At 42.0% G+C, this 24,475-nt stretch overlaps 3 protein-coding genes across 8 annotated transcripts in view; 1 reads left to right on the top strand and 2 right to left on the bottom strand.

Moving 5' to 3' along the window:
- Window positions 1-14,113, bottom strand: part of LOC129164629 (uncharacterized) — a 21,443-nt gene extending 7,330 nt beyond the window's left edge. Inside the window, exons 1-7 of one of the 2 annotated variants that reach the window (XM_054745514.2) lie at window positions 13,779-14,113; window positions 7,828-7,959; window positions 7,591-7,764; window positions 7,441-7,515; window positions 7,315-7,368; window positions 7,175-7,231; window positions 6,988-7,111 (exon numbers count right to left, since the gene is read on the bottom strand). In XM_054745514.2, coding sequence (XP_054601489.1) covers window positions 6,988-7,111; window positions 7,175-7,231; window positions 7,315-7,368; window positions 7,441-7,515; window positions 7,591-7,764; window positions 7,828-7,959; window positions 13,779-13,980 — 818 coding nt within the window. In that variant the 5' untranslated portion in view covers window positions 13,981-14,113. Of the gene's footprint in view, window positions 1-6,987; window positions 7,112-7,174; window positions 7,232-7,314; window positions 7,369-7,440; window positions 7,516-7,590; window positions 7,960-13,778 lie in introns of both variants that reach the window. The other variant, XM_054745513.2, reaches the window with a different exon arrangement.
- LOC129164626 (hepatic lectin) lies at window positions 13,434-24,475 on the top strand. 4 transcript variants are annotated; one of them, XM_054745509.2, is made up of 8 exons: window positions 13,434-13,572; window positions 21,589-21,667; window positions 21,902-21,960; window positions 22,855-22,953; window positions 23,060-23,179; window positions 23,659-23,810; window positions 23,916-24,040; window positions 24,150-24,475. In XM_054745509.2, the coding sequence occupies exons 3-8, from the start codon at window positions 21,930-21,932 to the stop codon at window positions 24,340-24,342; spliced, it is 720 nt and encodes a 239-aa protein (XP_054601484.1). In that variant the 5' UTR covers window positions 13,434-13,572; window positions 21,589-21,667; window positions 21,902-21,929; the 3' UTR covers window positions 24,343-24,475. The 4 variants fall into 4 exon arrangements, with proteins under 4 accessions (XP_054601484.1, XP_070403386.1, XP_070403387.1 ...); XM_070547285.1 differs by having other exon boundaries at window positions 13,438-13,572; window positions 21,592-21,667; XM_070547286.1 differs by lacking the exons at window positions 13,434-13,572; window positions 21,589-21,667 and having other exon boundaries at window positions 21,801-21,960.
- Window positions 14,269-17,764, bottom strand: LOC107372551 (CD209 antigen-like protein E). 2 transcript variants are annotated; one of them, XM_015940771.3, is made up of 8 exons: window positions 17,619-17,764; window positions 17,466-17,546; window positions 16,517-16,648; window positions 15,662-15,730; window positions 15,408-15,464; window positions 15,059-15,210; window positions 14,831-14,955; window positions 14,269-14,735 (listed from the first exon to the last, which is right to left on the bottom strand). In XM_015940771.3, exons 1-8 carry the CDS (start codon window positions 17,674-17,676, stop codon window positions 14,525-14,527), a joined length of 885 nt encoding a protein of 294 aa, XP_015796257.1. In that variant the 5' UTR covers window positions 17,677-17,764; the 3' UTR covers window positions 14,269-14,524. The 2 variants fall into 2 exon arrangements, with proteins under 2 accessions (XP_015796257.1, XP_015796258.1); XM_015940772.3 differs by lacking the exon at window positions 17,466-17,546 and having other exon boundaries at window positions 17,619-17,762.

The following is a 24,475-nucleotide window of genomic DNA, read 5'->3' as shown; positions in this document are numbered from 1 at the left end:
CATACTGCTGTAAATCTTTGTGTAGAGGCCTTGAGTATCTGAGCAAGTGTCCATAGCATAGAGTAATACAAATGAGCTTATAAGGTAAATATAAAAGAAGCTTATAAGGTAGATACATATATTTTCACGTCAAAACTTATTCCATTCAACAAAATTCGAGGATATGTAATTTGGAGAACCTCTTTCTCGGCGCCATTCCTAAATATATTGTCTTGGGATTGGTGGACCACGAGGCTTACACAGGACGCAGGGACCTTTCTCCATTAAATTTTCGCCTCATGAATGTGGAATACCTGGCATTGTCCAGAGACGGAAAACAGATTCCTTCAAAGGCCTTTCAGCCTACTTTTTATCAGGGAACATCCGTCAGAGAATTTTATAATCTGTTTACAACCACCTCCAGACAATTGAAAGATTTGCCTCTATCGATTAATAGGTTGGAATATCAACAGGGGTATACACTCTTTGCCTTTAATCTGAACACAGCGGATGACTCGGAGGCGCTTTCAACCGTTTCCACCGGCAACCTGAGGATGGAGATGCGCTTTGGAGAACCTCTGAGAGCCACGACTACACTCATTGTGTATGCGTGTTACGACTCCATTCTCGAGATAAACTCAAAGAGAGAGGTATTGGTGGATTATTATTAATGGATAATCACGAATTGGACGGAATATTATCGAACCTGCTGGGAGATTATTTTTGCGGCGTGTACGCATCTGATCAGCTGTCTACCTTCCCAAAAAACATTCAACTACCGGCCTACTTTGTGGTGAACACTCATCCTAGCCATTTACCCGGTGAACACTGGTTGGCGCTAGCTGTGGAACAAAATGGCCTCGGGACATTTTTTGACTCTTACAGTCTATCGCCAAAATTTAAATATTACCCTGAAACCATCCTGAATTTTCTAACACAACGTTGTTCGAGAATACAATATCAAGATCATCAGCTACAGAGTTTTGCATCCGACCACTGCGGCCACCATAGTGTTTTTTTCCTGTGTCATAAGGCTTGTGGACTTTCTCTGAAACAAATTCTGTCTAAATATCATAAAAATGTAGATAAGAATGATGCTATGGTTTATCATTTTGTTAAAAAATTTTCAAATTGTATAAAACGTCATGATTTATACTTTACACAGATGAATTGTACTCTTGAAATGTTTAAAGAATGTCACGGACTGTGAAATTTGTTTTGAATAAAGTTTTATTGAACAAACAAGAGAGTTAAGGGGAAAAGCTGATCGATCCATTTCTTCAAAATGGGGAGATCGGTCCAACTTGGTGATAAAATGATATCCCTCTTTGGTTTTTTCTTCTTCTTCAAAATACCGGCTTCAGCAGCCGGAAGCACACCCCCTTCGTTCCTGAGTTGCGTAATCTGACGTCTCGCTAGCGGATTGATCACGACAGATAAGGGTACATTTTTTTCTACCAGAGTTTTTAGGAAATGAATCCAACCCGTCGGTTCTGTTTGTGGATGTTTTTTAACGGGTTGCTGATGTTTTTAATCAATCAAGGATATGAGATCCTTTCTGCACATCACCTTTATATTTAAATTCCCCCGTTGGAGTCCAGTTTAATTGTGTCATCTTTAGCAAGTACTCGGCGTTTCTCCTTCCGCGTACAGGAAGATTCTGTAGCGTCTCATTAATGAGTGTGTCAGCGGTTGTTTCTGCAGCTGATGTGAGATCAGCTGTTCCAGCGGTTGATTCAGTGGGAGGTGCACTTTTGTGTAATCCGCTTCTCAACAGCTTTAAATAACGCTGTAGCAGCGTGTTGTATTTTTTAATTTTCTCATACGGCGTTAATCCCGTCTCCTGCATAATTAATTTCATTTCCGAGTCAAGATTCTCTTCAGCCACGTCTCGGATCATAGGTTTAACGAGCTGACGTAGCTGCTGCGGCGTAACCATGAACATTTTTTGAGAAGCCATCATTTATTTCCTTATTAATCCGCCTATCAGTTCACCTAACAAAGGCGCTGCTGCTGCTAAGAGAATAGGTAGAAATCCACCTTTCTGACCGACTAAAAGCTTCTTTTTTTTAAAAAGGCTAGTTTTGTTATGAGTCAACTGCCTGAGCACCGTTTTGCTGTTGGACAACTTTTGAAATTGACGCGGTGACAGACGGATATTTACTTTGAGTACGTTTAAAGCAATCTCGCACAAAGCCTTGAGAACGTCCTCGGAGCACCCTTTTAAAAACTCCTGACGTTGGCGCGGCTTCATGCATGACAAAGCACGTAGAATCTTGGCGTTGCGTTTTATCCTGGCTGACATGGGTCTGTATTGGGTAAATACACCACAGTTAGCTGACCCGGAAGTAAACCCGTACGGAGTCGAAAGGGTTCTGGCGTATCCGCTTTTAAATCCACCAATAGATATCCGTAAGGTTCCAACGTAGCATCTTGAAAACTCTCCATGAAATATCTTTTCTGGGTAGAATAGATTTGATTTGCTAAAACATTGATTTGCAATTTATCTCGAGGGTTTTTAAACAAAATCAAATAATTAGTGTTTAAGCTGATGGAACGACTATGCTTTCCTTGATGAAAAACATTTTGAGTGATTAAAATGACGCTCATATTTCTGTGATGTCTCAGCTGTGTAAATAATTTTAACACTCCAGGATGATTGGACGTTTGAGACATCAGGTCATCTAAGATCACCAAGTGGTTTTGATCGGATGGGAACAGATCGTCATCGTCGAATGAAGGCGGGAGACCTTGAATGAATCTAATACTTTGAATCTAATACTTTTATTACAAAGATCATCGTACATCGGTTGATAAGATGTAAAAAACCATATGATGTTTTTTGGCATTTCAGTTAAACATTGCATACAATTTTCAAAAATATTTTTTACAAAGAAAGTCTTGCCACATCCAGAGGGGCCTGCAATTTGTACACTGAATGGATTTTTCAGTCTAGGATCAAAATCAGTTTCCATCTTAATATCCGAATGGTTCTGTCCTCCCGTCAGCAAATAACCTCCGTTTATCAAAAATCACACGAAACCTTTTCACAAATGAAACATTTGAGAGAATGAGGCCTTTTTTTATCTCTCTTGATGACATCCTGCTGAGTTTGCAAAAACCTCCCCCTTTCTCCAGCGATGTAGCCTTCCACCAGCTGGGCCATGCTGTCAAAATTGATCTGATTAGATGAGATGAAAGACTGTGTGATGCCCTTAGCCTTTATCACCACCTGCTGGCGGTCCCGGGTTTTGTAAGCATACGTTTTAGGACCTGCAGATACAAACTCCTGGATGCTGTCACCTCCCAGTTCATCGGTTAGATCCCCCAGAAGCGATCCTGTCTGCAAAGCACACTCACCCTCTTTGACAGAATAAATCACAGAATCTGTATCGTAATAAATGATGCGATTTTCCAGTTTGTTCAACGCATTTAATAATTTCAATCTGGCATGAGCTGTTGTAAAAGCCGCGATGAAAATGTTGTTGCTTCTGCCAGGAGTCACAAGGCATTTATCTGTCAAGGTGTGCTGCACCAGAACAGCTCCTGAAGTGACAAAGCTAAAGAATTTAACTTCGTATTTTCCTGAAAACAGAAGGTCAAAAAATTCATCAGGGTTTTGAACAAATGTGGTCTGTACGAAATCATCTCTTTGGCCAAACTTGCCCCAGAGTGAATTGAGACATAATTTTGAAATGGCACGTTTAGCAGGATTGTGTTGAATCTTTGCCTCATCTAATTGTATCCCCTGATAAAGCTCGTAGTCCTGGACGTATTTTCTTTTTGAATCATCATCAGTCAGACCTTCAGGAAAACCCGAGGCTTGCTGTTTTTGTTTCAGAAACGTCTTAATGTAACCTGCAAACACGTCTTTGCTGCTTTTCTCAAAATCACAGACTTCAATCATTTTCACCAGACTGTAGCCTGACTGCAGCGCATAATTGAGCTCTACACTTACCCATACACCTGTCAAAGCTCGCTGAGACGTGCTGTGTGTGCAAGAATCAAATTGATTATTCATCTCAGCACATGTACGACATAGGATAAAAACTAATTTACCTATGGATGTTTTAAAAGGCAGAACAGGGAAAAACAGTTTTCTGGGTGGCGAGACAACCACTTTAATCAAACCAAAATAGTTACTTGGATCTTTGAAAATTTTCACATGGATTTTGGGATGACCAATGGGATAATTTTGCGTGGCGTTTACGTAAGGGTACAGACTCGTAAAATCCACGTAGTGAATTTTTTCATCGCTCTGAGCAGTACGCCTCAGCTGAACTGGGCATGTTCTACCTCCGTACAGCGCGTCACAAGGTGAAAGAGGAGCTGGCGGGGGGTCAAATTTTGAGACAAACTGTTTCACGTCCGGATTTGTTTTCACCATCTCCTGCCAATCATGTTCCCAAATCACATTCACTTTTAATCGATGCACAGTTTCCAGCGTCTGCAGCTTTTCGACGGTTTTGTCATAAATTTCACCAAAAGTGATTTTTCTCAGAGGATAGATGGCGGACGGCAGGAAACATTTTGGACAGCCGTGGAAAAAACACCCCAGAAACTCAAACTCGTGTTCAACGCCTGAAATCACAGCAAATCCATCCAGAAAGAACTGTCCCACTTTGTGCTCACCCGAAGGCTTTAAAGCGTGTTGAATGTCTACATTTTGACGGCGTGAAACCCATTCTAACCACACGATACTTGAACTTGAAAAGGTTTTTTGTTGCGGTCGATAACCGAGCGGACAAGGGATGGCCAAAGTGTCTGGTTTTAGGAAATTTGATCTAAACACGCGCATGCAAGCTGAAGCGATTGTGACTGATTTCAGCGGATCAATCCCGGTTTCATTAAAAAATTCCTCTCTGAAAATGCCACATGCTTTACGCAGAATTTCCACATCGTTCCTGCAATAAAACATCGCTTCCTTCTTGAAATCAAACAGCTGATGTTTAGTCACATCGTTGTACCATTCTAAAAAAATATTTTTATGCTCCGGAGACATTTGGTCAAACCCGAAATCGGTAATTGCGGGGTAAGCGCCTATATAATTCAGATGTTCAAGCGATGAAAAGCTGTGAGGAAAATAACCTTTAGTTTTATCTGTAAAACCCAAAGCAGCGGGGAGGTTGGCTAGTTTCATCATGAGAAAACTTAACGAATCTATAAATCTCAACCCAAAATCGGGATTGTTAAAACTCAAGATTTTACAACCTTGCATGAGAATATTTTTCGGAACAATTTTTAATTGACTCATAGCTCTCAAAATTATATAAGCATCAAATCTGCGCGCATTGTGTGCAACAAATGTATAATTGTTGACTTTAGGCCGCCTCATCTGCATAATAAAATCTTTAACGCATTCGACACCATATTTTTCCCAAACCTCGCCTGAATCGGATTTTGCACAGATTAAAAAAGGTGTATGCACACCGTTCTGATCCGTGAACGTTTCAGTGTCATAATAAATAACCTTTTCCGTTAAACCGGCATCTTGTTTTTCAAGCTGAATAAAACACCGATGATCATCGGTGACCGCCGACTGTTTGCAAACGACGCATTTGTTGGCGGAGCAAACGTGCTGTGAGCCATTTCCACCTGTAGCAATGTAATAAACCTGCTTAAAACTTGTGCATTTTTCAAACATTTCACAAGGAGAAACTGCCCTGTCTGCTTGAGGTCTGAAAACAGGTGTTTTGTGAGTTTGAAAACGCATTACATTTTGGCATATACGATTACAATCCGAACATGTGATGAGCGACGTTTCTGTAAGTTTGCATAAATCGGAATTACACACACGACAGAACCATTTACAATGATGTCCGTTCATATTTTGATACGGGGTAAAACACCAAGAACAAAAATATTTTGCTCCTAAGAAGCCTTTAATATTTTTTATTCCGTAATAATGCTGATTCGGTAGCAAAATGAACAGCGGATTTGAACGATCGTTGAAATCTGTTTCAAATTTAGAAATGACTTTGTCGGATCTGTAAAAAATGATTATTTTCCTTTGAACAATATTTTCAAATCGAATCACGTCGCTGAATGAAACGGGTGTTTGTTCCTGAAGACCTGACTGATGAATATTTTTTGCCACATTCAATAATTCTGTATGTCTCGCTGAGGGATTTAACAGGCCAGCTATGCTGAGCGCGAAACACAATGGCTGATTGATCTCCGGAGGGCAGATGAGATGACTACGTTTTTTATTCACTAATTCATGGACTAGAATGCTTTCGATTTTTCGTTTCCCCCACCAAAAGGATTATTTATCACCTGCAGTCTGAAATTAAATTCGTTGTCGGCCGCTAATGCTTCATTTGATTGGACTAATCGATCCAGTAAATGTTGAAGCTGATTTAACATATTTGACCTGTCATAATTAAAATTAACGTGGTGAGTCCTATGCAAAGTATCAACTTCAAACTGAATCCTATCATTGGCACGAGCGATCTGACTTCCTCTTTCAGCAAACCTGTTTAATATTTGCATCAGATTAATATAAAACTCGGCTGGGTCGTTGATTGCTTCGAAAGACACACTCTCTCTAATTTAACGCTGGTTAAAAGCCTCGTTTATGCCCCCTCCGCCCTGCTGGTGATAATGTGAGTGTTCTATTTGTCTCAACATTTCATCTAAAGTGTCGGGTGAAGGCGGATCTGAATTTGCTAGAATTTCATCGACCTAGTTTGAAATGGTTTGGCATGTTAAAATCTCATCCAAAATATCATCGTTTGAAAACGATTCATCATCATCTACTTCACTAAGTCCGCTTAAATCAAACCAATCCGGTAACACTAAATGATCAGAATTTAATAGATTTTCGCCGGATGGATGAAGAGGGGGGCTTTCATTATCTAAAATTCTATCTAACATATCATCATTTCCGTTTACCTCACCATCTACCTCGCACAGATCTGAAAGTTCATCAAACCAATTTTCACTCATGATACAAAGACAGTAACACCTACTATAAATGAAGAAAAAAATCTGCATCCTCCTCCTTACAAAGAAAGCACTTCTTGGACAATTTCAACCAAACCGGAGTTGATTTGAAGGAGCAGGTAGGCCATTTTCATCCAGTTTAATCTTTGAATCGGCGTAATGCGTCTGTTCCTCTTCTTTCGTTTTTCTGATGATAAAAAATATGAACTAATCATCAGCTTTTAATAAATTATATATATATATAGCTTACTCTGTACGGGTGCAGGGTGAGGAGGTGGAGCGCTCTCTTCGTTGGTGGTCGGTTGTTCTGAAAGGAGAAAAAGCATCATCTTTTTACTTCAAAAATGTAATTTAATATACGCTGCGGAGCGGTTTTGTGCAACAGCTTACCCGCTGGTTGCGCAGCCGCACGGTTTGTGCTTTCTGCGTCGGTGGTCGGTTGTTCTGGAAGAATAAAAATGAAAGTATGAACGAGTCATCTTAGAACTTTTTTAACACTATTTTTGATCCGTTTACCAGTCGTCTGTGAGGTAGCGGGGCCGCGTGGTGCGGGGGGAGGGTTTGATGCGGCGTAGGTTTTCGGCGTATGCTCTGGAAGGAGAAAAACGAAAATATGAACGACACATCATCTTTGAACTTATTAAACACTATTTTTGATCCGTTTACCAGCTTCTACGATCGCTTGTGGTGTGATGGTCTTGTAACGACCAGCTCTCTCAGCTTCTGTGATCGCTTGTGGCCTGACGGTTGTGTCACGCAGATTGATGTTTGGAGGTGTGTTTGCGTAAAAGTTGTCACTTCCGGGGTAGGGTTGAAGTCCCGTTCTAGCGTTCTCCCTTTCTGTGAAATGAAATATTTCACAGCTGAAAAAAAAGAACGTTGCGTATAAAAAAATGCACTTACTGAGATTATTCACAGCTCGGTTGATGATGGTCATACAATCTTGAGGAGACGGCGGAGGTGGAGGCGGCATTTTACACGTTAATTCCTCAATAGGAATTTCTTCCCATTCGCTGTCCGAAATAACAATAGTGTCTGAAAAATAAAGAAAAGATAAGATGTTGTTAAACCAAAAAAAAAAAAAAAAAAAAAAAAAGATTTGCATCTTGAGTAAAAACTCACCTGTCATCTTGGCAGCCTCAAATCATGACTCCAAAATGCGTTCTACATTTTTCTACATTTTTCTACCATCGTTTAAAAAAATCTTGAATAGAAACGGTGCGCGATTGGTCAAAAAAAAATGTTTAAAAAGCAATACAAAGAACTACAGCTGTGTGTGTGTGTGTGTGTGTGTGTGTGTGTGTGTTTTCCATTTCAAACACTGGTCTAACCAACCAGACCAGCGTGTCCAGTAACATATTAATGTTACACTTCATGTAGGCTAGGAACATTTCAGCTGCCGTGGCCCGACCGCTTCTGCTCCACATAAACTTTGTGCGTGATCAAATGTCTCTACAGGTGCTTTCTGAGCTGAAGAGCTATTCTGCCTCAGACTGGATGCGTAATGCGTCTCCATATTAGAGACGGGAACAAGCGCTGTTCAGCCAAAGTTTCATAATTTCATAAAAAGAAAATTTTTCCAAGTGGCACATCCCTCAGAGAGACCGGGTTTCCAGACCGCCTCAGTGGGAGGAAATCATCGCATGCACCGTGGTTCTGCACTGCGCTGCGAACCCCTCAGATCTTCAGCTCACTGTCCACTGTGGGCGCTCCGAGCCACGCTGAACACAGTGTCCAGTATAGAGCTCTAATGTTCTGATGGGAATCAAGTTACCTCTGCGATGTGCTTAACGATTAAAATGTCAGCTCATCCATGCGCATCAGTGTGCGTTGGGGTAATTCTTTCAAAACAACCAACATCCTTGAGTTTATCCGTCAATATGTGGCAAGGTGGAGAAACGAGAGCCCGGGCGGGATTTGATCCCCAGACTCCCGGGTGAGAGTCATACGCTCTAACCAGTCAGCCAAAGGGACAACCCCTTGGCCAAGTAGCCAGGGCGCATTATCTATCGGGACACTGTGACAGGACACTCACACTGCCACACCTGATTATGAAACTTTGGCTGAATAGCGCTTGTTCCTGTCTCCAATGTGGCGACGCATCCAGGAGCCTGTCTGAGGAGAAGCCCAGAATCTGACATCCTCCAGCTCAGGAAGCGCCTTTATGATTACGCACAAGCGTGACGCGTCAACCCGGTCTCACAGTAAGACCGGGTTGGACCTGTTCAGGTTTACGCAGACAATCTTTACATTTAGAATTGGCATACAGGTGTAAAATTAATGCAGTAAAATATTAAGCTTTTTATTTAAATATCCATTCATTATTTTACAAGCACAGAGAGCCGCATCAGATGGATGGAAGAGCCGCATGCGGCTCCAGAGCCGCCGACCCCTGTGCTAGCCTACTTTATTGTCCCCAGCAATTTTTAAACCCCACTCAAGTGTATGGTTATTGTCCCCAGCTATTCTGAAAACAAACTGACGCCCTTGCCTACATGAAGTGAAACTGTTTAATTGTAACATTAAGATGTTACTGGACACGCTGGTCTGGTTGGTTAGACCAGTGTTTGAAGTGGAAAACACACACACACACACACACACACACACACACACACACACACACACACACACACACACACACACACACACACACACACACACACACACACACACACACACACCAATTAAAATAATGCTGACAGCGTGGACTAGAAGACAGGTGATGGTTTACGTATTTAAATGATGATCAGGCTGCTGTAAAATGTAATCTCCATTCAAATCCGGACAGAATTATACTCTATTCTATTTTCTCTGCTCTTGTCTGGGCTGATGTAGCTGACGGTGCGGGTGGGGCGCCTAGCGGCTGCGTTGCACATTTTACGCATTTGGAGAGGTGGGCTGGATGCTTTGCTTTTACTGGAAGATGTTTTTTTTTCCAAAAATGTCGGAGATTTTGCCCCATGAATAACCGTAAAAACTACTGGTGTGCATGTACCCTTACGAAAGAGTCCTACGTTGAGAGGTAAATATTAGAAGTGCAGCTAATGCATTCTGGTGCTGGTCCACTGAACGCACGGGTGTAGACTAAATATTAATGAAAAATGAATGAAAATTAATTTGGGAGTTTTTACTTCATATTTTAGAAATAAAAATGGCGGGGGAACACATTTATGATGTCTTTTTAAACGAAATTTTCTAGCGCAACCTGTCTGCTTCTTATTAAGGCCCGTCCAAAATTACCGTGGCCCACCCAAAAATGAAAACCTGGCGCCGCGCCTGTTACAAACCTCTGCAAATTGTTGTTCTTCACTTTATCAGACTCAGACTTTGTACAGCTAATGTCAAGATGTAAAATTATGAATTCAGTCGAGCTCTTCCCTCCCTCCCTCTCTTGTTTCTCCTTGAAACCCGACATCGGCTGTCAGAAGAGGGAGGTGAAGAAGGAGATGAGGCAAACAGAGTGAGTGCGACGTAGAGAAACCAGACTGGTGTGGAGGTGAGCAAAACGGCTGGAAAAGTGTGGGAGTTGAACGATCTCAATAAGAAAAGTGTGGTCGTTGAATCCCCCACATCCCCCACGGGTGCGACGCCCATGGAATAAATGCCAGTTAAAGGATTACGTAAGTGTTGTTTATGTGCATGTTGTTCAGTAGCTAATGCTATAATTAACATTATCTGTTTTTATTTTTTGTAAGCTGCGTGATGCGCGTTTGGGGTGCACAGGCGCTGGTTTAGCGTGAGAGATTGGAGGTGTGGCGTGAGAGCGTCTGAAGAGGGTCAAATGCGTGTCTCACGCTCAGTGCGTGAGAGTTGGCAGCATTGTTATTCTCAACTCAACTCCTAACTGCTATATCTCCTTGACAACTGGTCTTCACAATAAAAGCATGTACCTCCGTTTTCTTTGGTAGTAGAATATGCCCTTCTCGTGTGAGATTAAGACATCAACCAAACACCACATTAGCTTCATTTTTAAAATTCTGGGCTTTTTTAATGTTTCATATCTTACTTCCCTTTTTTCCGTGTTATTAGTGTCAGCGAGTGTTTTGCTGAGCGCAGAACAAGAATTTAGTTGTTTGTTTGGGCTGTGATGATTTAGCCCTTTTGGAAAGATGATCTGGTTTTCTTGCTGCTGTTGGACACCAATTTGGTTAGAAATGTCAAAAAATGCGATACAGTATGTTTAATTTTTTACATGGTCAGGAGGTGTGGTGGTGCTTTGCTAAAAGGGTAAAAATTCTCTTGAAATACTTTATAGTTAAAGCTGTTATAAACCGAGGGAAAATGGCTGCAAGTTCAGCAAACTTGAAATCTTTCCTTCAAGAGGAAAGAACCACCATAAATCTGGTCATGTGGTAAGTAGCAGCTACGTTACGGGGTAGGAGATAAATCTCAAAGTACATGACATGCGTGGTCGAAACACACATCATTGGTTTCAATTTAAATTGCAGTACAACATATGTGCAATCCAGGGCGTCAGGCAAAGCGGATTAGAAAAATGCGTTTTTAGCCCCGTTGACTTGCATTCATTTTTTTCGTTCTTCTGGGGACCCATGAGCCGACCAGAAGGGGAGGAGACTTAGGCTCCTTAACTTCCCTGATACGCTTCTGCTGTAACCAGAAACCCGCAATGCCAGAGGAAACGAGATGTGGCTAAACACCAGTCAGCGTTTTCTAGATCCAAATGGTTTTTGTTGTTTTGGGACTCTGGTAGTTTGTCCTAAAGCTGAAGTGGTAGCAGCCGGCTGTTTCTTCCTTCTCTGGTGTTATTGAGTGGAGAACCTCTCACACCAATGGCGCTCTGGTGCTGAATACGTGAGTGTGTGATGAGTCGAGGACCAGGGAAGTGTGGCAGTTCGGTGAGACCGACAACCAGATGGTCCAATGGTTGGTTTTAGTCTGAAACGTGTTGTTGATGGAGGTTTTTAGACAAATGTGAGAGAACCACTTTATCAACTATTTTCGTTTCCTTTTTTAGCTCTACAGTATATTTATAACTATACAATGTTAGAATGTTAAGAGACATAAAAAAATGTTTTCCAAATTTAGCATTGCAGCTTTAAAATCGGTAACAGGGCAGTTATGTACTGGACAGAGGCTCTGCAATCGGTTGGGTCCTGGTGGAGGTTTGTTGTTTTTATTTAATTTATCTTTTAGCCTTCTATGCCATACCATTCTTTATTTATAGAATGCTTTAAAATCAGTACAAGGCCAACTAAAGCGTGGTAGAACTATAAAATCAAAACGGTGCAATCAATAGAGGCAATAAAATGTGTAAAAACAAATGTCACTGCTGGCTGCCTTTGGTTGTTCAATGTGTTGGTTTATTAACTTATTAACTGCCGGCCGTTTCCTGATCGGAAAAGCCTCTCGCTGCCAGCATTTTATGGGCGTTTTTACTGTTTTTGAAGAGTCGCAGACCATTGTTCTCTATGATGATGTCGACGCCAAAACTACCAAAACAAAGCGGAGAAGAAGCGGATCAGGAAAAATCTGTGTATTTCGAGCGTTATCCGTTTTTTTCATAATCCGTTGTTGAATTGTGATCGGCAGAAGCTTTTCTCGTTCGCGCCTCACTTTTTTTCACAGCACCGGCCCAAAACGATCTCCTAACACATGGATGTTCTGCTTCCTGATTATGTGACGGACATGGATGAAGATCGGCTTTAGAGCTGGGATGTTTGTTCTCATGGTGCGGGGGCTCGTTCCGACGCTTGACCAGTAAAAAAAAACTAAAGCAAATGACAACTTTAGTCCTCAATGGCAGCGAGCGGTTGTATTTAAAATGACTTGTCGTCAGTGGCAGTAAATGAGTTAGACTAAATGTTACGCAAAACTCACCCTTTGCATCTTTCTGCTGCCATGCGGGTTGCTATTGCGTTTAGAAACAACCCAAACCCAAAAACATTCTGTTTTTGGCAGTTTTTGGCATCAGGAATCATCTGCTTCTATGAACCATTTCAAAAAGTCCCTTTATTGTAGCGTCACAATAAGAAAAATTAGCATGTGAGTTCCTGAAAAAGCTGTAGGAGCAAGCAACTAAATGTTACAGGATCCGGATTTATATGTGAACACTGCCCCGCCCGTACCAGACCGAACTCACGCCATCCAGCCCCACTAAACCCTGACCGGCTAATGTGTAAGCGCCTATAGACCCTTTTACTGTTTGTAAACAATATGACGTCAGCGAGAATGCGCGCAGCTTGGCAACAGAGAATGGCGTTGTCAGGCTTTATCAAGCTACGCAGCAGGGTTATCACCGGCAAATCTTGAATGTTATATTATTAAACTCACTTTAACGAATGGCAACAGACTCCCGGATCCCTGTGGCATTACGGAATGGGTGGAAGATGTAGGTGCGTGGCCAGATATCTAGTGGCCTGATATATATACGTTTTTAGCGGAGAGGCCCAGTAAGTACACACGTGAGAAGCTACGGGCATACAAATCGTTAGATGCATACAACTATGTTGTCTGTGGCCACGTACAGAAAGTAAAATATCACCACATAGACTCTGAGTTTTGCGTCTTGAAGGCAGAAGTCCTTCCTAGCCAAAGACAAGGACACAAGACTGCTACGTACAAGGCTTGGGTCAGAGTAAACAAACCAGAGAACTACGTCTTCACAGCCAACTGTGCCTGCATGGCAGGGTGAGTATAGCATAGGTTTCTTTTTTTAGCGTGCTCAGAGTACAATCGTGTTAATTTGAGAGAAATACAGTTTATACTAATATGCAGTGTAAATAAATGTAAATAAATAGACTGCTTAAAAGCAAACCAGCAAATGCAACTTACTGTATTTAATAGAACACACGTTAACCAGCTTTCTGGTGTAATATAGTACATAATTACCTTACCTGATATAAAATGGGCGCTACAAACTCGAGCATGTCGGATCGTGTTTTCAGTCCAGTTTTCATCAACCCTTTTGACGGCCTGCAGCCACAGACGCTTCCGATTTTGTTGAAATGGATGTGCTCCCTTCGGAATTCTGGAAAGTTTCAGTCCACTGCTTGAAGAGAAGCGATTCTGGCATCCGTACACGCAACAACCCGACATTTTTATGTGCTCAGAACTTCAAAACAAAGGGTTTAAAACGCTGTTTTAGTATCGAGTGTGAGTGAGGAAGCCTTCACTCTCGTTGCCAGGCTGCGCGCGCAACTTTTGATGACGTAGGTAGTTAAAGGGTCTATAGATCAGTATGTGCAAAGGGGGGAGGGACGGTCAGAGGGCAGTTTGACAGATGGATCAGGATCCAATCTTTAACAACGGAACATTCACAAGGATTGGATGAGGATTTTCCAGGATTGTACATTTTAAAGGCAATAAAAAGTATTATTCCTTTGATGAAACAAGTCATAAAAGCATAATTTATTGGTTGGCATTTTATGTTAAGAGCATTTCATGCAACAAAATGATCCAGGAAAACATCCAATATTGCACCTTTAAAGTGATAGAGATCTGAAAGGGCTCATTCTAGAAGGTAAAGCTGCTGAAACCTCTGCTTCATGCACCGACCACAGAGCCTTTATAACTAAAACTTCAGCTGTGAGAGAGATGAACCTTCTACAAACATCCTCTCTGCTCCTCCTGGATCCTGGACTCAGGCTCTTTTGTGGAACTGAACTTCACACTTATGTTTCTGATCAGTTATCGGTAATTTCTCACAGATACTTTTCTGAGGAGCATCACAGGATTGATCAAACCAACACTTCAGATCTTCAGCTCCTTTCTCCCCCATCCTCACACAATCTTCTCCTAGTGGATTATTCTGTTCCCAGTTGTCCGGCTCACTTTTACTCCAGAAAGTCAAACTATGAGATGAAGATCAGAAAGAACAAGTAGAATCAAATCTGGTGTTTTTTTTTTCTGAAATCTATCAAAATATATTTTTTCATAGTCATTATACTTTGTGTTCAGCGGAGATCCATCCACCCAGATCCAGCTGCTTTCGTTCTCCGAGTCCGTCAGTCCGATCCAGAACTTGTCCTCAGGAACTTCCATTTTAGCTTTCACTTTCTCCACCAGGAACTCCTGAATCAAATCAGATGAAAATGACAGAGACGTTTCTGAGCTCAGATGAAGAAACTTGATGATGAAATCTGTGAGAACATGAACCTGCAGCAGTGTTTCATACCTGCTCCTCTCTGCTGTCGATCTTCACCAGGTCTGCTCCCAGATCCTCACAGAAACCTCTGCTCCCTTCCCAGGTGGAATAATTGGTGGTGAAATAGTAGAAATGTCCTCTGAACAGCTCCCAGTCACCATCACACGTCACTGAAGGTTGATCTTAGAACAGATGAGAACAAAGACTGGATTCATCCAGGAGGAAGAAATCTCTGTAGATGTTTGTGTGATTAGGAGGCAGCAGGAGGCGTCTTCTGTCCTGCAGTTACCATCTAACTTCCTGTTTCTGTGGCTCCATCAATGTTTCTTTAACATCATTACAGGACAGAAAGGTCAGGAGGAGAAGAGCAGGAACTCACTGATGTCTGGAGTAGGAGGTGGAGGTGACGACGGCTTTGAGCTGCAGGGTTTTGTTTCTGTCAGAAAGTGATGAAAGTTTAACCTTCAGCCGCCTCACTTCTGGTTTCAGAAGCTCAACAGAAGAAATGTTTGTTAGAAAAGAAAAACGGTTGTTAACAGTTTATATTAGTTTATAGGGAGTCACAGATCAGAAAACCCAGAGTGAGACGTTCAAACAGAACCTTGTGGATTCTTTTAAACCTGACAGTCTCACCTGAGATGTTTCTCCTCAGAGCTTCATTCTCCTCCTTCTGGGTTTGGCTGGTTTGAATCGTATAAAAAACTGATAAAAGGAAAAACGGGAAGTTAAAATCAAAAATGTCGTAAGACTCTACAGATCTCTGGAGGCAGCAGGGGAAAAGTTCTGCTCTAAAAACACGTCGACTCAGTTTAGCTTGGTAATGTTTCTGCTGAATGAGCTCAGCACCTCTGATGTTTACCCACGATGCACAGCAGCCTGTTTGGGGTAAACCCAATCAGCACGATCAGCTGATGCCAGCTGTCAGCACGGTGGTGGGGGGCTGATGGTTTGGGTTTGCAGCCAGAAGACCCACTGAGCCTTAAGGATACGTGTTTCCTGTCCACTCAGAGCTTTAGTGGCTAAGAAAAATGGAGATTTAAAAAGAAACGAGGTCAAACAGAAGATGGTCACTGGACGAGGAAGAGGACGGACCATCATGGAACAAAAAAAAGGTTTGCATCTTCGGCAGAATGAGGAAGTAACTGTTGGAAATCCCACTAATGACTCAACAAGGCTGGACTGAGGGACAGGACGGAGACGATACCAGTAAGGACCCAGCATGGAGACACCAGACCCAGTCCATACTGGACTCTGGAATGGAGACTGACCAGTTAAAGTGGGAGGGTCGACCCGACTGGTGGAGAAGGACTGAGCCAAGATACGGTGGAATGGTGATGACTGACCTTCCAGATGTTTCAGAGGGCAGCAGATGTAAACATCTCAGTTGGACGTCTGTGTTCATGATCCAAGTCGGTTTGGTTTTATTCTCCCAAAGAAAAACGACTGAATCAGACTTTTAGATTTGAGTCGCTTTAAAAAAAAACTCACCGATGACTCCGAGAGCAGCAACAGCAGCTGCTAACAGGACGCTGAGAACCACCAGGGCCGCTCGCTCCGAGGTGACCTTTGACCTCCCACTTCTTGCTGTTTGTTCAACAGTTTTTGGCTCATTTGAACAAACTGAAATGTAAAAAAAGACAAAGGCAGATAATTGTGATGTCATCATAAACGTAAACAAACACTGATCTTATTCTTCTGCTGATCAAAGATCCTCAGTGGTTCTGGGTCACCATGACGATGAGTTTTTATTTTGACCCGATTCAAACAGATGCAAACATGATTTAATCTGATTTTCCCAAAACCATTTATAAATCATCCTTAATGCCGACATTGACTCAGGTTTCTTTTTCAGCTGATTCCTTTAATTATAAAAGTTCAGTTAAAAAGTGAAGGAGTGAAAAAAAAGGAACAGAAAAGCTGCGAAAGGATGAACTTTATTTAGAACAGTCACTTCCTCTCCACCACAGATCTTGTTTTCTGTCTGTGATTCGGTTGTAATTTAAGCCGAAACTGTTGGATAAAACCATCTGTCTGCATGTCAGTCTGACGTCGAGGTTCTGTAGCTTCGGTGGAAACGTCAAAGACGTGAGATCACGAGAATCTAACCTGGCAGCAGCCAGATCTCTGTGTAGCCCCGCCCCGTGTCGAGTCGACACGTGTCTCCTGAGTTTGGAAAACTTACAGGTCAACGAGAATCGGGAAATTTTGACTTTATGAGATTATTTTTGCACAAAAATTTAAAAAATGATTGTCTTTGATCATCTTTTTGTGTCTGCAGAAACATTTGTAGGATTTAAGAGAAGAGATTTTTGTTGGACGGACACACACACACACACACACACACACACACACACACACACACACACACACACACACACACACACACACACACACACACACACACACACGCACACACACACACCACCTTCCTGTTTACCTGTCTGGTTTCCACCTGGCAGTTCTCTTTTTAAAAACTTGACCTCTGTGTACGCGGCTTCGACCGATGAAGAAACATTTTCTGTACAGGAAACCCGATGAGATCCGTAAGATTATTGAAAGTTTTCACCAGAACTCCACCAGACGAGCTCACCTCTGGCCGCTGGCCTTGCAAACCTCACATCAGAGTAGGTCACATCAGCTTCAGTCATCCTACTGCTGTGAGTCCTGCTGACGGAGAGGAGCTACTGACTGCTTCTAGAAGCTTCCAGGAAGCAAAGAAAAGAAGAACCTACTTAAACTTTTAGGCTTGCCTCATAATTTAGTTCTGTATTCTGATATGAGCAGTGAAGCATGCTGATTTGTGGAGGGGAGTTCCTATTTCCTAACTTTGACACATTTTTCAAATCCCCTTCTGTCTTTTTGAGGTTTAAATATTTAAAATTTATACAAGGACACCAGGTAGTGATGCATTCTGCAGTTTAATAAAACTCATCCTAAAAAACATCAGAAACTTCAGGCGTCGTCAAAGCGGATCACCAGCCTCCATTAAGCCCAGTTTCCCCCTAATGTCCCAGTTCACTGCAGCGACTCTAGAGCACAGAGCCAGGCAACAGAGACAGAGAGGAACATCAGAATGTCGAGGATTAACAGATTCCTTCAGCACCTGAGCTGTCCACAGTAGCTGCAGGTGTTGTGCAGAGAAAGGTAAGCCTGCTGGCTATGGCGCTGCAGGCCTGCCTCGTAATGGAAACCTGCATCAGTCATTGCATCCAGATAATGAGGAAGTTAATATGAAATATGAAGAGCAACACTACTTTTAGATATATTTGTAATATTAACATGTTTTAAATCAAAGTACTTCCTAAACAAGTGATGTTTTTGGCAAACGAACTAACAACATAACATGAATACAGAAAGAAATAACTATTTAAAGGAAGTTTTTAAGTATTTAAGGAAGTTCAACAACCAATACATGTATAAAAATGTAAAATTTTCTTCCTCAAACATGCTCCTGCAACTTCCTGGTCCAATAGGACGATCCCTGGCATTTTTACTGTGATTGCCTCTGGATTCCTGTAAAATCACAGAAAAAGAGCATGTTCGGGTCGAACAGCCTGCTTCCCAGGTGCCTTCCAGAGGCAGCGTAATGCGTGATGACGTCATGCGCGTTCACGCTCATGCAGCTTGTAGCGTTTGTTATCTGAAACTTAGCGGCAAAGCAAGAGGCAGTGTTGCCAACTCAGTGATTTTGTCGCTGTTCCTAACGACTTTTTGACCCCCCTCAGCGACTTCTATCTAGAAAAGGCGCCTAGTGACATTTCTGAGAACCCTTTGCTACTTTCTGTAGAACTTTCTTGAAGATATTCCTCCAGATTAGCAAGGAAACCACTTGTGTTCCAAACCGTTATTCCAGGAACAAGGAAAGAGAATGATAATCTGTGCATGTGCACAGAACTGACCAATCATAAACCTTTGTCGGCTGGTCTGACAAGAAAGGTACATCTATTTTAACGCGTTTGTCTACATGTCTATGGTAGAAACTACTGTCCTGTTAACACACGCAGCTCTGCGGCTCATCTGAATTTCCTTCAGTGACATGAGGATGGTTATATAACCCGCTCCTAGTTGCTCGGTGCACCGGTGTGTGCCGATATTACCCCGATCTAGATGGAGAGAAAACACAATGAAGGCGTGGAGAAAAGCGGCTGTTTATAAAAATGCTGGTAATACATTGAAGTGACAGAGATTCGGTGAGAATGAGGAGAGCAGGAGGTCTGAGCTGTGTCATTTTATTTATACTTTTTAAATTCAGGGTTTCTCTTACATAGGCGTAGCCGTGGCGGCCCGCCACGGCTGAAACCCCACCGCCACGCCTACAAGATCCCAAGTTGTTGTTTTTTTCTTTTTTTTGGGCGCTGTTTCCCGAAGAAGCAGCGGGAACTACTATGTTGTCGCTTGTGATCACAGCCGGCGGCAGCAAGGAGGAGCAGGCAGGGCAGGGTGAAGTTACAGCAGAAGTTACTGAGTTTAAAATTAGAACGGTAGCAGTGGATATAATGCTTTTGGGTTTACGTGTTTCAACAGCATTAAGATAAACGAGTGTTGACGATCTTGACAGGGTTCTCCTCCCCCCACCAGGCTAAGCATCACTTATTCATGTAAAATTAATTTTTTCATGTCTGACTTTAACCGCATCTAATACTGTATTACGGCGTGAGCGCAACAGCGACAACTTAAGATCGATGTGTGAGCAGCCTGAGAGGTCGGGTGTTTCATCTGAACCCTTAAAACCTCCAGCAGGCTACGTTGCACTATTGACGTGTTAGCGTGCAGCGCTAACAACTTAGCGACGTGACATGTCTCGGAGAAAGCGTAAAAACACGTTGGACGCTTCTTCTGAAGCGGGAAAATAACACTTCTTAGCAGAGCACGACGTCGCCTCGGCTCGTTCACCCTCTGCCGAGCCGGACTGAGCTCGATAACATTGACCCAGCACAGCCACTGGGTCGTTGGAGCTGCCCCGTGACTGCCTGATGGAAAACCAGCGGGTTTCATCAGACTCGTAAAGTTTCTTGTTTTTGCTGGGGACCCCCTGTATTTTACCGCTCCCTCCTGCAGTCTTCCCCTATTAACATTTAAAATGATTCTGTAAATTCGTGTATCAATAGAAACAATCTCTGCCTCTGCCAGCAAATGTAGTCTCCAAATAATAAATAAGAGGTGCATTCATCTGTGTATCTCCTTTGATCCACTTTAGTGATATTCTCAGCATCAGAACAATGAAGCAAAGAAACAGATTCCTGAGTTTATTTAAGTAATTTTATTTATTAGGGGCATCTGACCTGTTCTATTTTTCTCTGAAATGAGATGAAATCAGTGCTTCTATGGGTTGGCTCCTCTCTGCACTAGAAAATGTTACTTTCTTTAGAGACATGTCATAATGTCTCCCCAAGCCCCCCCCCACCCCACCCCACCCCCCCGGCCCCACCGCCACAGCTGGAAAAAATCCTAGGGGAAACACTGGAATGTATTTTACACATCAAAGCAATTTGGGCCATTTTAATCATACTAATGAATCATTTTATCTAATATAAGGGGAAAGGGTTTAAAGGGGCTTTCCATTTATGATAGTAGGAGCATTTTTAGGCTTCTTGTCTAGTGTGTTTACATCAGAGTACATTGTTTTTCTAATTCACTAGAATTGTTTAGAGCAGTCTAAACCTGTAAATTACAGCACCACGGGACTGGTTCAGCTGTTGTTTTTGATCAGGAGTGTGCATGTACTAGCCTGGCAAGCCAGACTAAATGAATGTATTATTTAGTCTGGCAACGCTCCATAGACGGCTCTCGGTTGGGGCGGGTTCTACCGTTGTCTTTCAAATGATCTCCGCATTCCACTGGACAATATATATATATATATATATATATATATATATATATATATATATAGATATATATATATATAGATAGATAGATAGATATAGATATATATATATATAGATAGATAGATATAGATAGATAGATATAGATATATATATATATATATATATAGATAGATAGATATAGATAGATAGATATAGATAGATATAGATATATATATATATAGATAGATAGATAGATATAGATAGATAGATAGATAGATATAGATATAGATAGATAGATAGATAGATAGATAGATAGATAGATAGATAGCATATAACATATAGTAGCAGATAGTATTTCCATTAACCTATTTAATATCTTGCCTGAACAAAAACATTTGTGTCATCAGCAAACATTGTAAATTTTAATATATTTGAAACCCAACAAACATAGTTACTGAACAGAACAGATAACTTTGGACCCAACGCTAATCTGTAAGAGTCTGCGATGTAAGAGGTTAGAAACAGGAAACAACGTTACCATGGAGATAAGATGTTTTCTGATGGTGGTCATACCAGCTTAACCCATAAGAACCAGTTTACCCAACAGGGATATTTTGACACATATGTGGTTTTGTTGAGTGAAAAAAAGGACTTGACAGCAAAGATTATGAATATTTGTATTTTTTATTTTTTTTTTACAATGAAACCTTTCATGACAAAACGTAACTCACCCTCCTTCTCTTCCGTTGAGATCAGCAGGAAGCTGGTTTAGATTAATCGTGCTGAGATAAAGTTTGTTCTGGTGAATCTACAGAAGAGCAACGACACTTTCATGGTAAGTTTAGAGGATTTTTTTCTTCATTTAAAAACTAAACAAACTGTTTTTACATCTCATTAAACTCTCATTAGGTCAGAAATTCTCAGTTTCTATGTTAGAATTCAGAGAATTTACTCACTGAGTCATTAATGATCATTTTTATAGTTTAAGATCTTATAATTAACATTATTTTATAAACATGTGTGTGTCTACAACCGTCCCTGCTTAAGGTAACACGCTGCTGATTTCTAGTTTTAAACAGGTGTGTTTTAGACTCTCCATGATGAGTCGCCCACAGAGCTCCACAGAAGGTGAGAACTTTACTTCCTCTTAGAACTAATTAAAGCTGGAACCAATGGTGGGGAGGATTAGTGGGTCGTCCAGTAATGTGAAGGTTGTCGGTTCAATCCCAGATCATTCCTGTTCTATTGTGTCCTTTCAGCAAGACACTTCACTTCCTTTCCTTCACTTCCTTTTCCAGATGTGGGGTGTATGTTGTGAGTGGGTCCAGATGTGGGTTGTATGTTGCGAGTGGGTCCAGATGTGGGTTGTATGTTGTGAGTGGGTCCAGATGTGGGTTGTATGTTGTGAGTGGGTCCAGATGTGGGTTGTATGATGTGAGTGGGTCCAGATGTGGGTTGTATGGTGTGAGTGGGTCCAGATGTGGGTTGTATGTTGTGAGTGGGTCCAGATGTGGGTTGTATGTTGCGAGTGGGTCCAGATGTGGGTTGTATGTTGTGAGTGGGTCCAGATGTGGGTTGTATGTTGTGAGTGGGTCCAGATGTGGGTTGTATGTTGTGAGTGGGTCCAGATGTGGGTTGTATGTTGCGAGTGGGTCCAGATGTGGGTTGTATGTTGCGAGTGGGTCCAGATGTGGGTTGTATGTTGCGAGTGGGTCCAGATGTGGGTTGTATGTTGCGAGTGGGTCCAGATGTGGGTTGTATGTTGCGAGTGGGTCCAGATGTGGGTTGTATGTTGTGAGTGGGTCCAGATGTGGGTTGTATGTTGTGAGTGGGTCCAGATGTGGGTTGTATGTTGTGAGTGGGTCCAGATGTGGGTTGTATGTTGCGAGTGGGTCCAGATGTGGGTTGTATGTTGCGAGTGGGTCCAGATGTGGGTTGTATGTTGCGAGTGGGTCCAGATGTGGGTTGTATGTTGTGAGTGGGTCCAGATGTTGATGTGGTTCTCCTCTAAATGCTCCTCAGGTGAAGCTGCTGCCTCTCAGCATGAAAAACCAAACAGGAAGTCAAATCTGCTTCTCTGGGCTCTGCTGGCTGCTGCTCTCATCATTATCTACAGACTCGGTGAGTTCTGACTGATTTATTTACTATTTCATGTGTTAGAGGACAAGAGGAGAACTCTGTTATTCTGATTTCATCTGATTTTAACTTCTGACTTTTCTTTAATCAGCTTTTGATAAAATTAGAACCAACAAAACTCTCCAAACCCTGAAGGAGGACAATAAGGTTCTACAGGAGGACAATAAGGTTCTAAGTGAGGACATTGAAGCTCTGAGAAAACACATCTCAGGTGAGAATGTCGGGTTTGAAAGAGTCCAGAAGGTTCAGCCTGGAGGTCTGATTCAGGCCCGTCAGGATTATTTAATCTGAGACTTTCTGGATCAGATATGATGTTTTTCTCTAATTCCTTACAATATACAACTAATAACAAGGTGTTATTTTCTTTCCCTGAGTGTTTAGACCAACCACTAACTAATATATTCACCACTGATGCTGTAAGAAAACATAAATACACATTTTAATGATCTTTCAGTTAAAACATTCTGAGTAGCACAGCCCACTGTAGATGACATGTAAGTAGAGGTCTTCTCCTCCTGACCTTTCTGTCCTGTAATGATGTTAAAGAAACATTGATGGAGCCACAGAAACAGGAAGTTAGATGGTAACTGCAGGACAGAAGACGCCTCCTGCTGCCTCCTAATCACACAAACATCTACAGAGATTTCTTCCTCCTGGATGAATCTAGTCTTTGTTCTCATCTGTTCTAAGATCACGTTTGTCTGAAGTCGGACAGAAACTGGGAGAAACATGGAGACAAGTGTTATTATTTCAGTGACCGTTACTTATCCTGGAATGAGAGCAGAGGTTTCTGTGAGGATCTGGGAGCACACCTGGTGAAGATCGACAGCAGAGAGGAGCAGGTATGAAACACTGCTGCAGGTTCATGTTCTCACAGATTTCATCATCATGTTTCTTCATCTGAGCTCAGAAACGTCTCTGAGTCATTTTCATCTGATTTGATTCAGGAGTTCCTGGTGGAGAAAGTGAAAAACTTTGTGATGGGTGATTGGGAAGGTTTGTGGATCGGACTGACGGACTCAGAGGTAGAAGGCATCTGGACCTGGGTGGACGGATCTCCACTGGACAGCAGGTCTGATGGTTGTGTGAATATTTCAGTTTCAGAAAATCAACTTGACAAGGCTTTTCTGGATCAGAGTCTCCAGTTTTAATGGATTTTGTTCTTTTTACTCATCTGTCAGAATGAAGTTTTGGTTAAAAGGACAGCCCGATAACTTTAAAGCATCCAGTGCATCTGGAGAGGACTGTGTGACGATTCTGAAAGGAGGAGCTGAAGATCTGAACACCTGGAATGATGACGTCTGTCGCTTTGCTCGTAAAAGTATCTGTGAGAAACCAGCAGGAACTGGACCGAGTTCATCTGTTTGTGGCTGAAGTTCAGTTCAGTCTCTGGAACAACCTGAGTGCAGGATCCAGGAGGAGCAGAGATGATGTTTGTAGAAAGTTCATCTCACAAACAGCTGAAGCTTCATTTTAAATGTGTGGAAGAGAAAAATGTTATATTTTC

This window comes from Nothobranchius furzeri, chromosome 19 (assembly GCF_043380555.1).
Source record: "Nothobranchius furzeri strain GRZ-AD chromosome 19, NfurGRZ-RIMD1, whole genome shotgun sequence".
NCBI classification, from domain to species: domain Eukaryota; kingdom Metazoa; phylum Chordata; class Actinopteri; order Cyprinodontiformes; family Nothobranchiidae; genus Nothobranchius; species Nothobranchius furzeri.
This window is presented reverse-complemented; position numbering and strand designations above follow the sequence as displayed.

Coding starts and splice junctions, on each gene's coding strand:
- LOC129164626 (XM_054745508.2), top strand. CDS start 22,281: ATGTGGGTTGTATGGTGTGAGTGGGTCCAGATGTGGGTTGTATGTTGT. Junction 22,954..23,059: donor CATCATTATCTACAGACTCG/GTGAGTTCTGAC, acceptor TTCTTTAATCAG/CTTTTGATAAAATTAGAACC. Junction 23,811..23,915: donor TCGACAGCAGAGAGGAGCAG/GTATGAAACACT, acceptor GATTTGATTCAG/GAGTTCCTGGTGGAGAAAGT.
- LOC107372551 (XM_015940771.3), bottom strand. CDS start 17,676: ATGACTGAAGCTGATGTGACCTACTCTGATGTGAGGTTTGCAAGGCCA. Junction 17,547..17,618: donor TGCAAGGCCAGCGGCCAGAG/GTGAGCTCGTCT, acceptor TTTCCTGTACAG/AAAATGTTTCTTCATCGGTC. Junction 14,736..14,830: donor GGATCTCCGCTGAACACAAA/GTATAATGACTA, acceptor TTCATCTCATAG/TTTGACTTTCTGGAGTAAAA.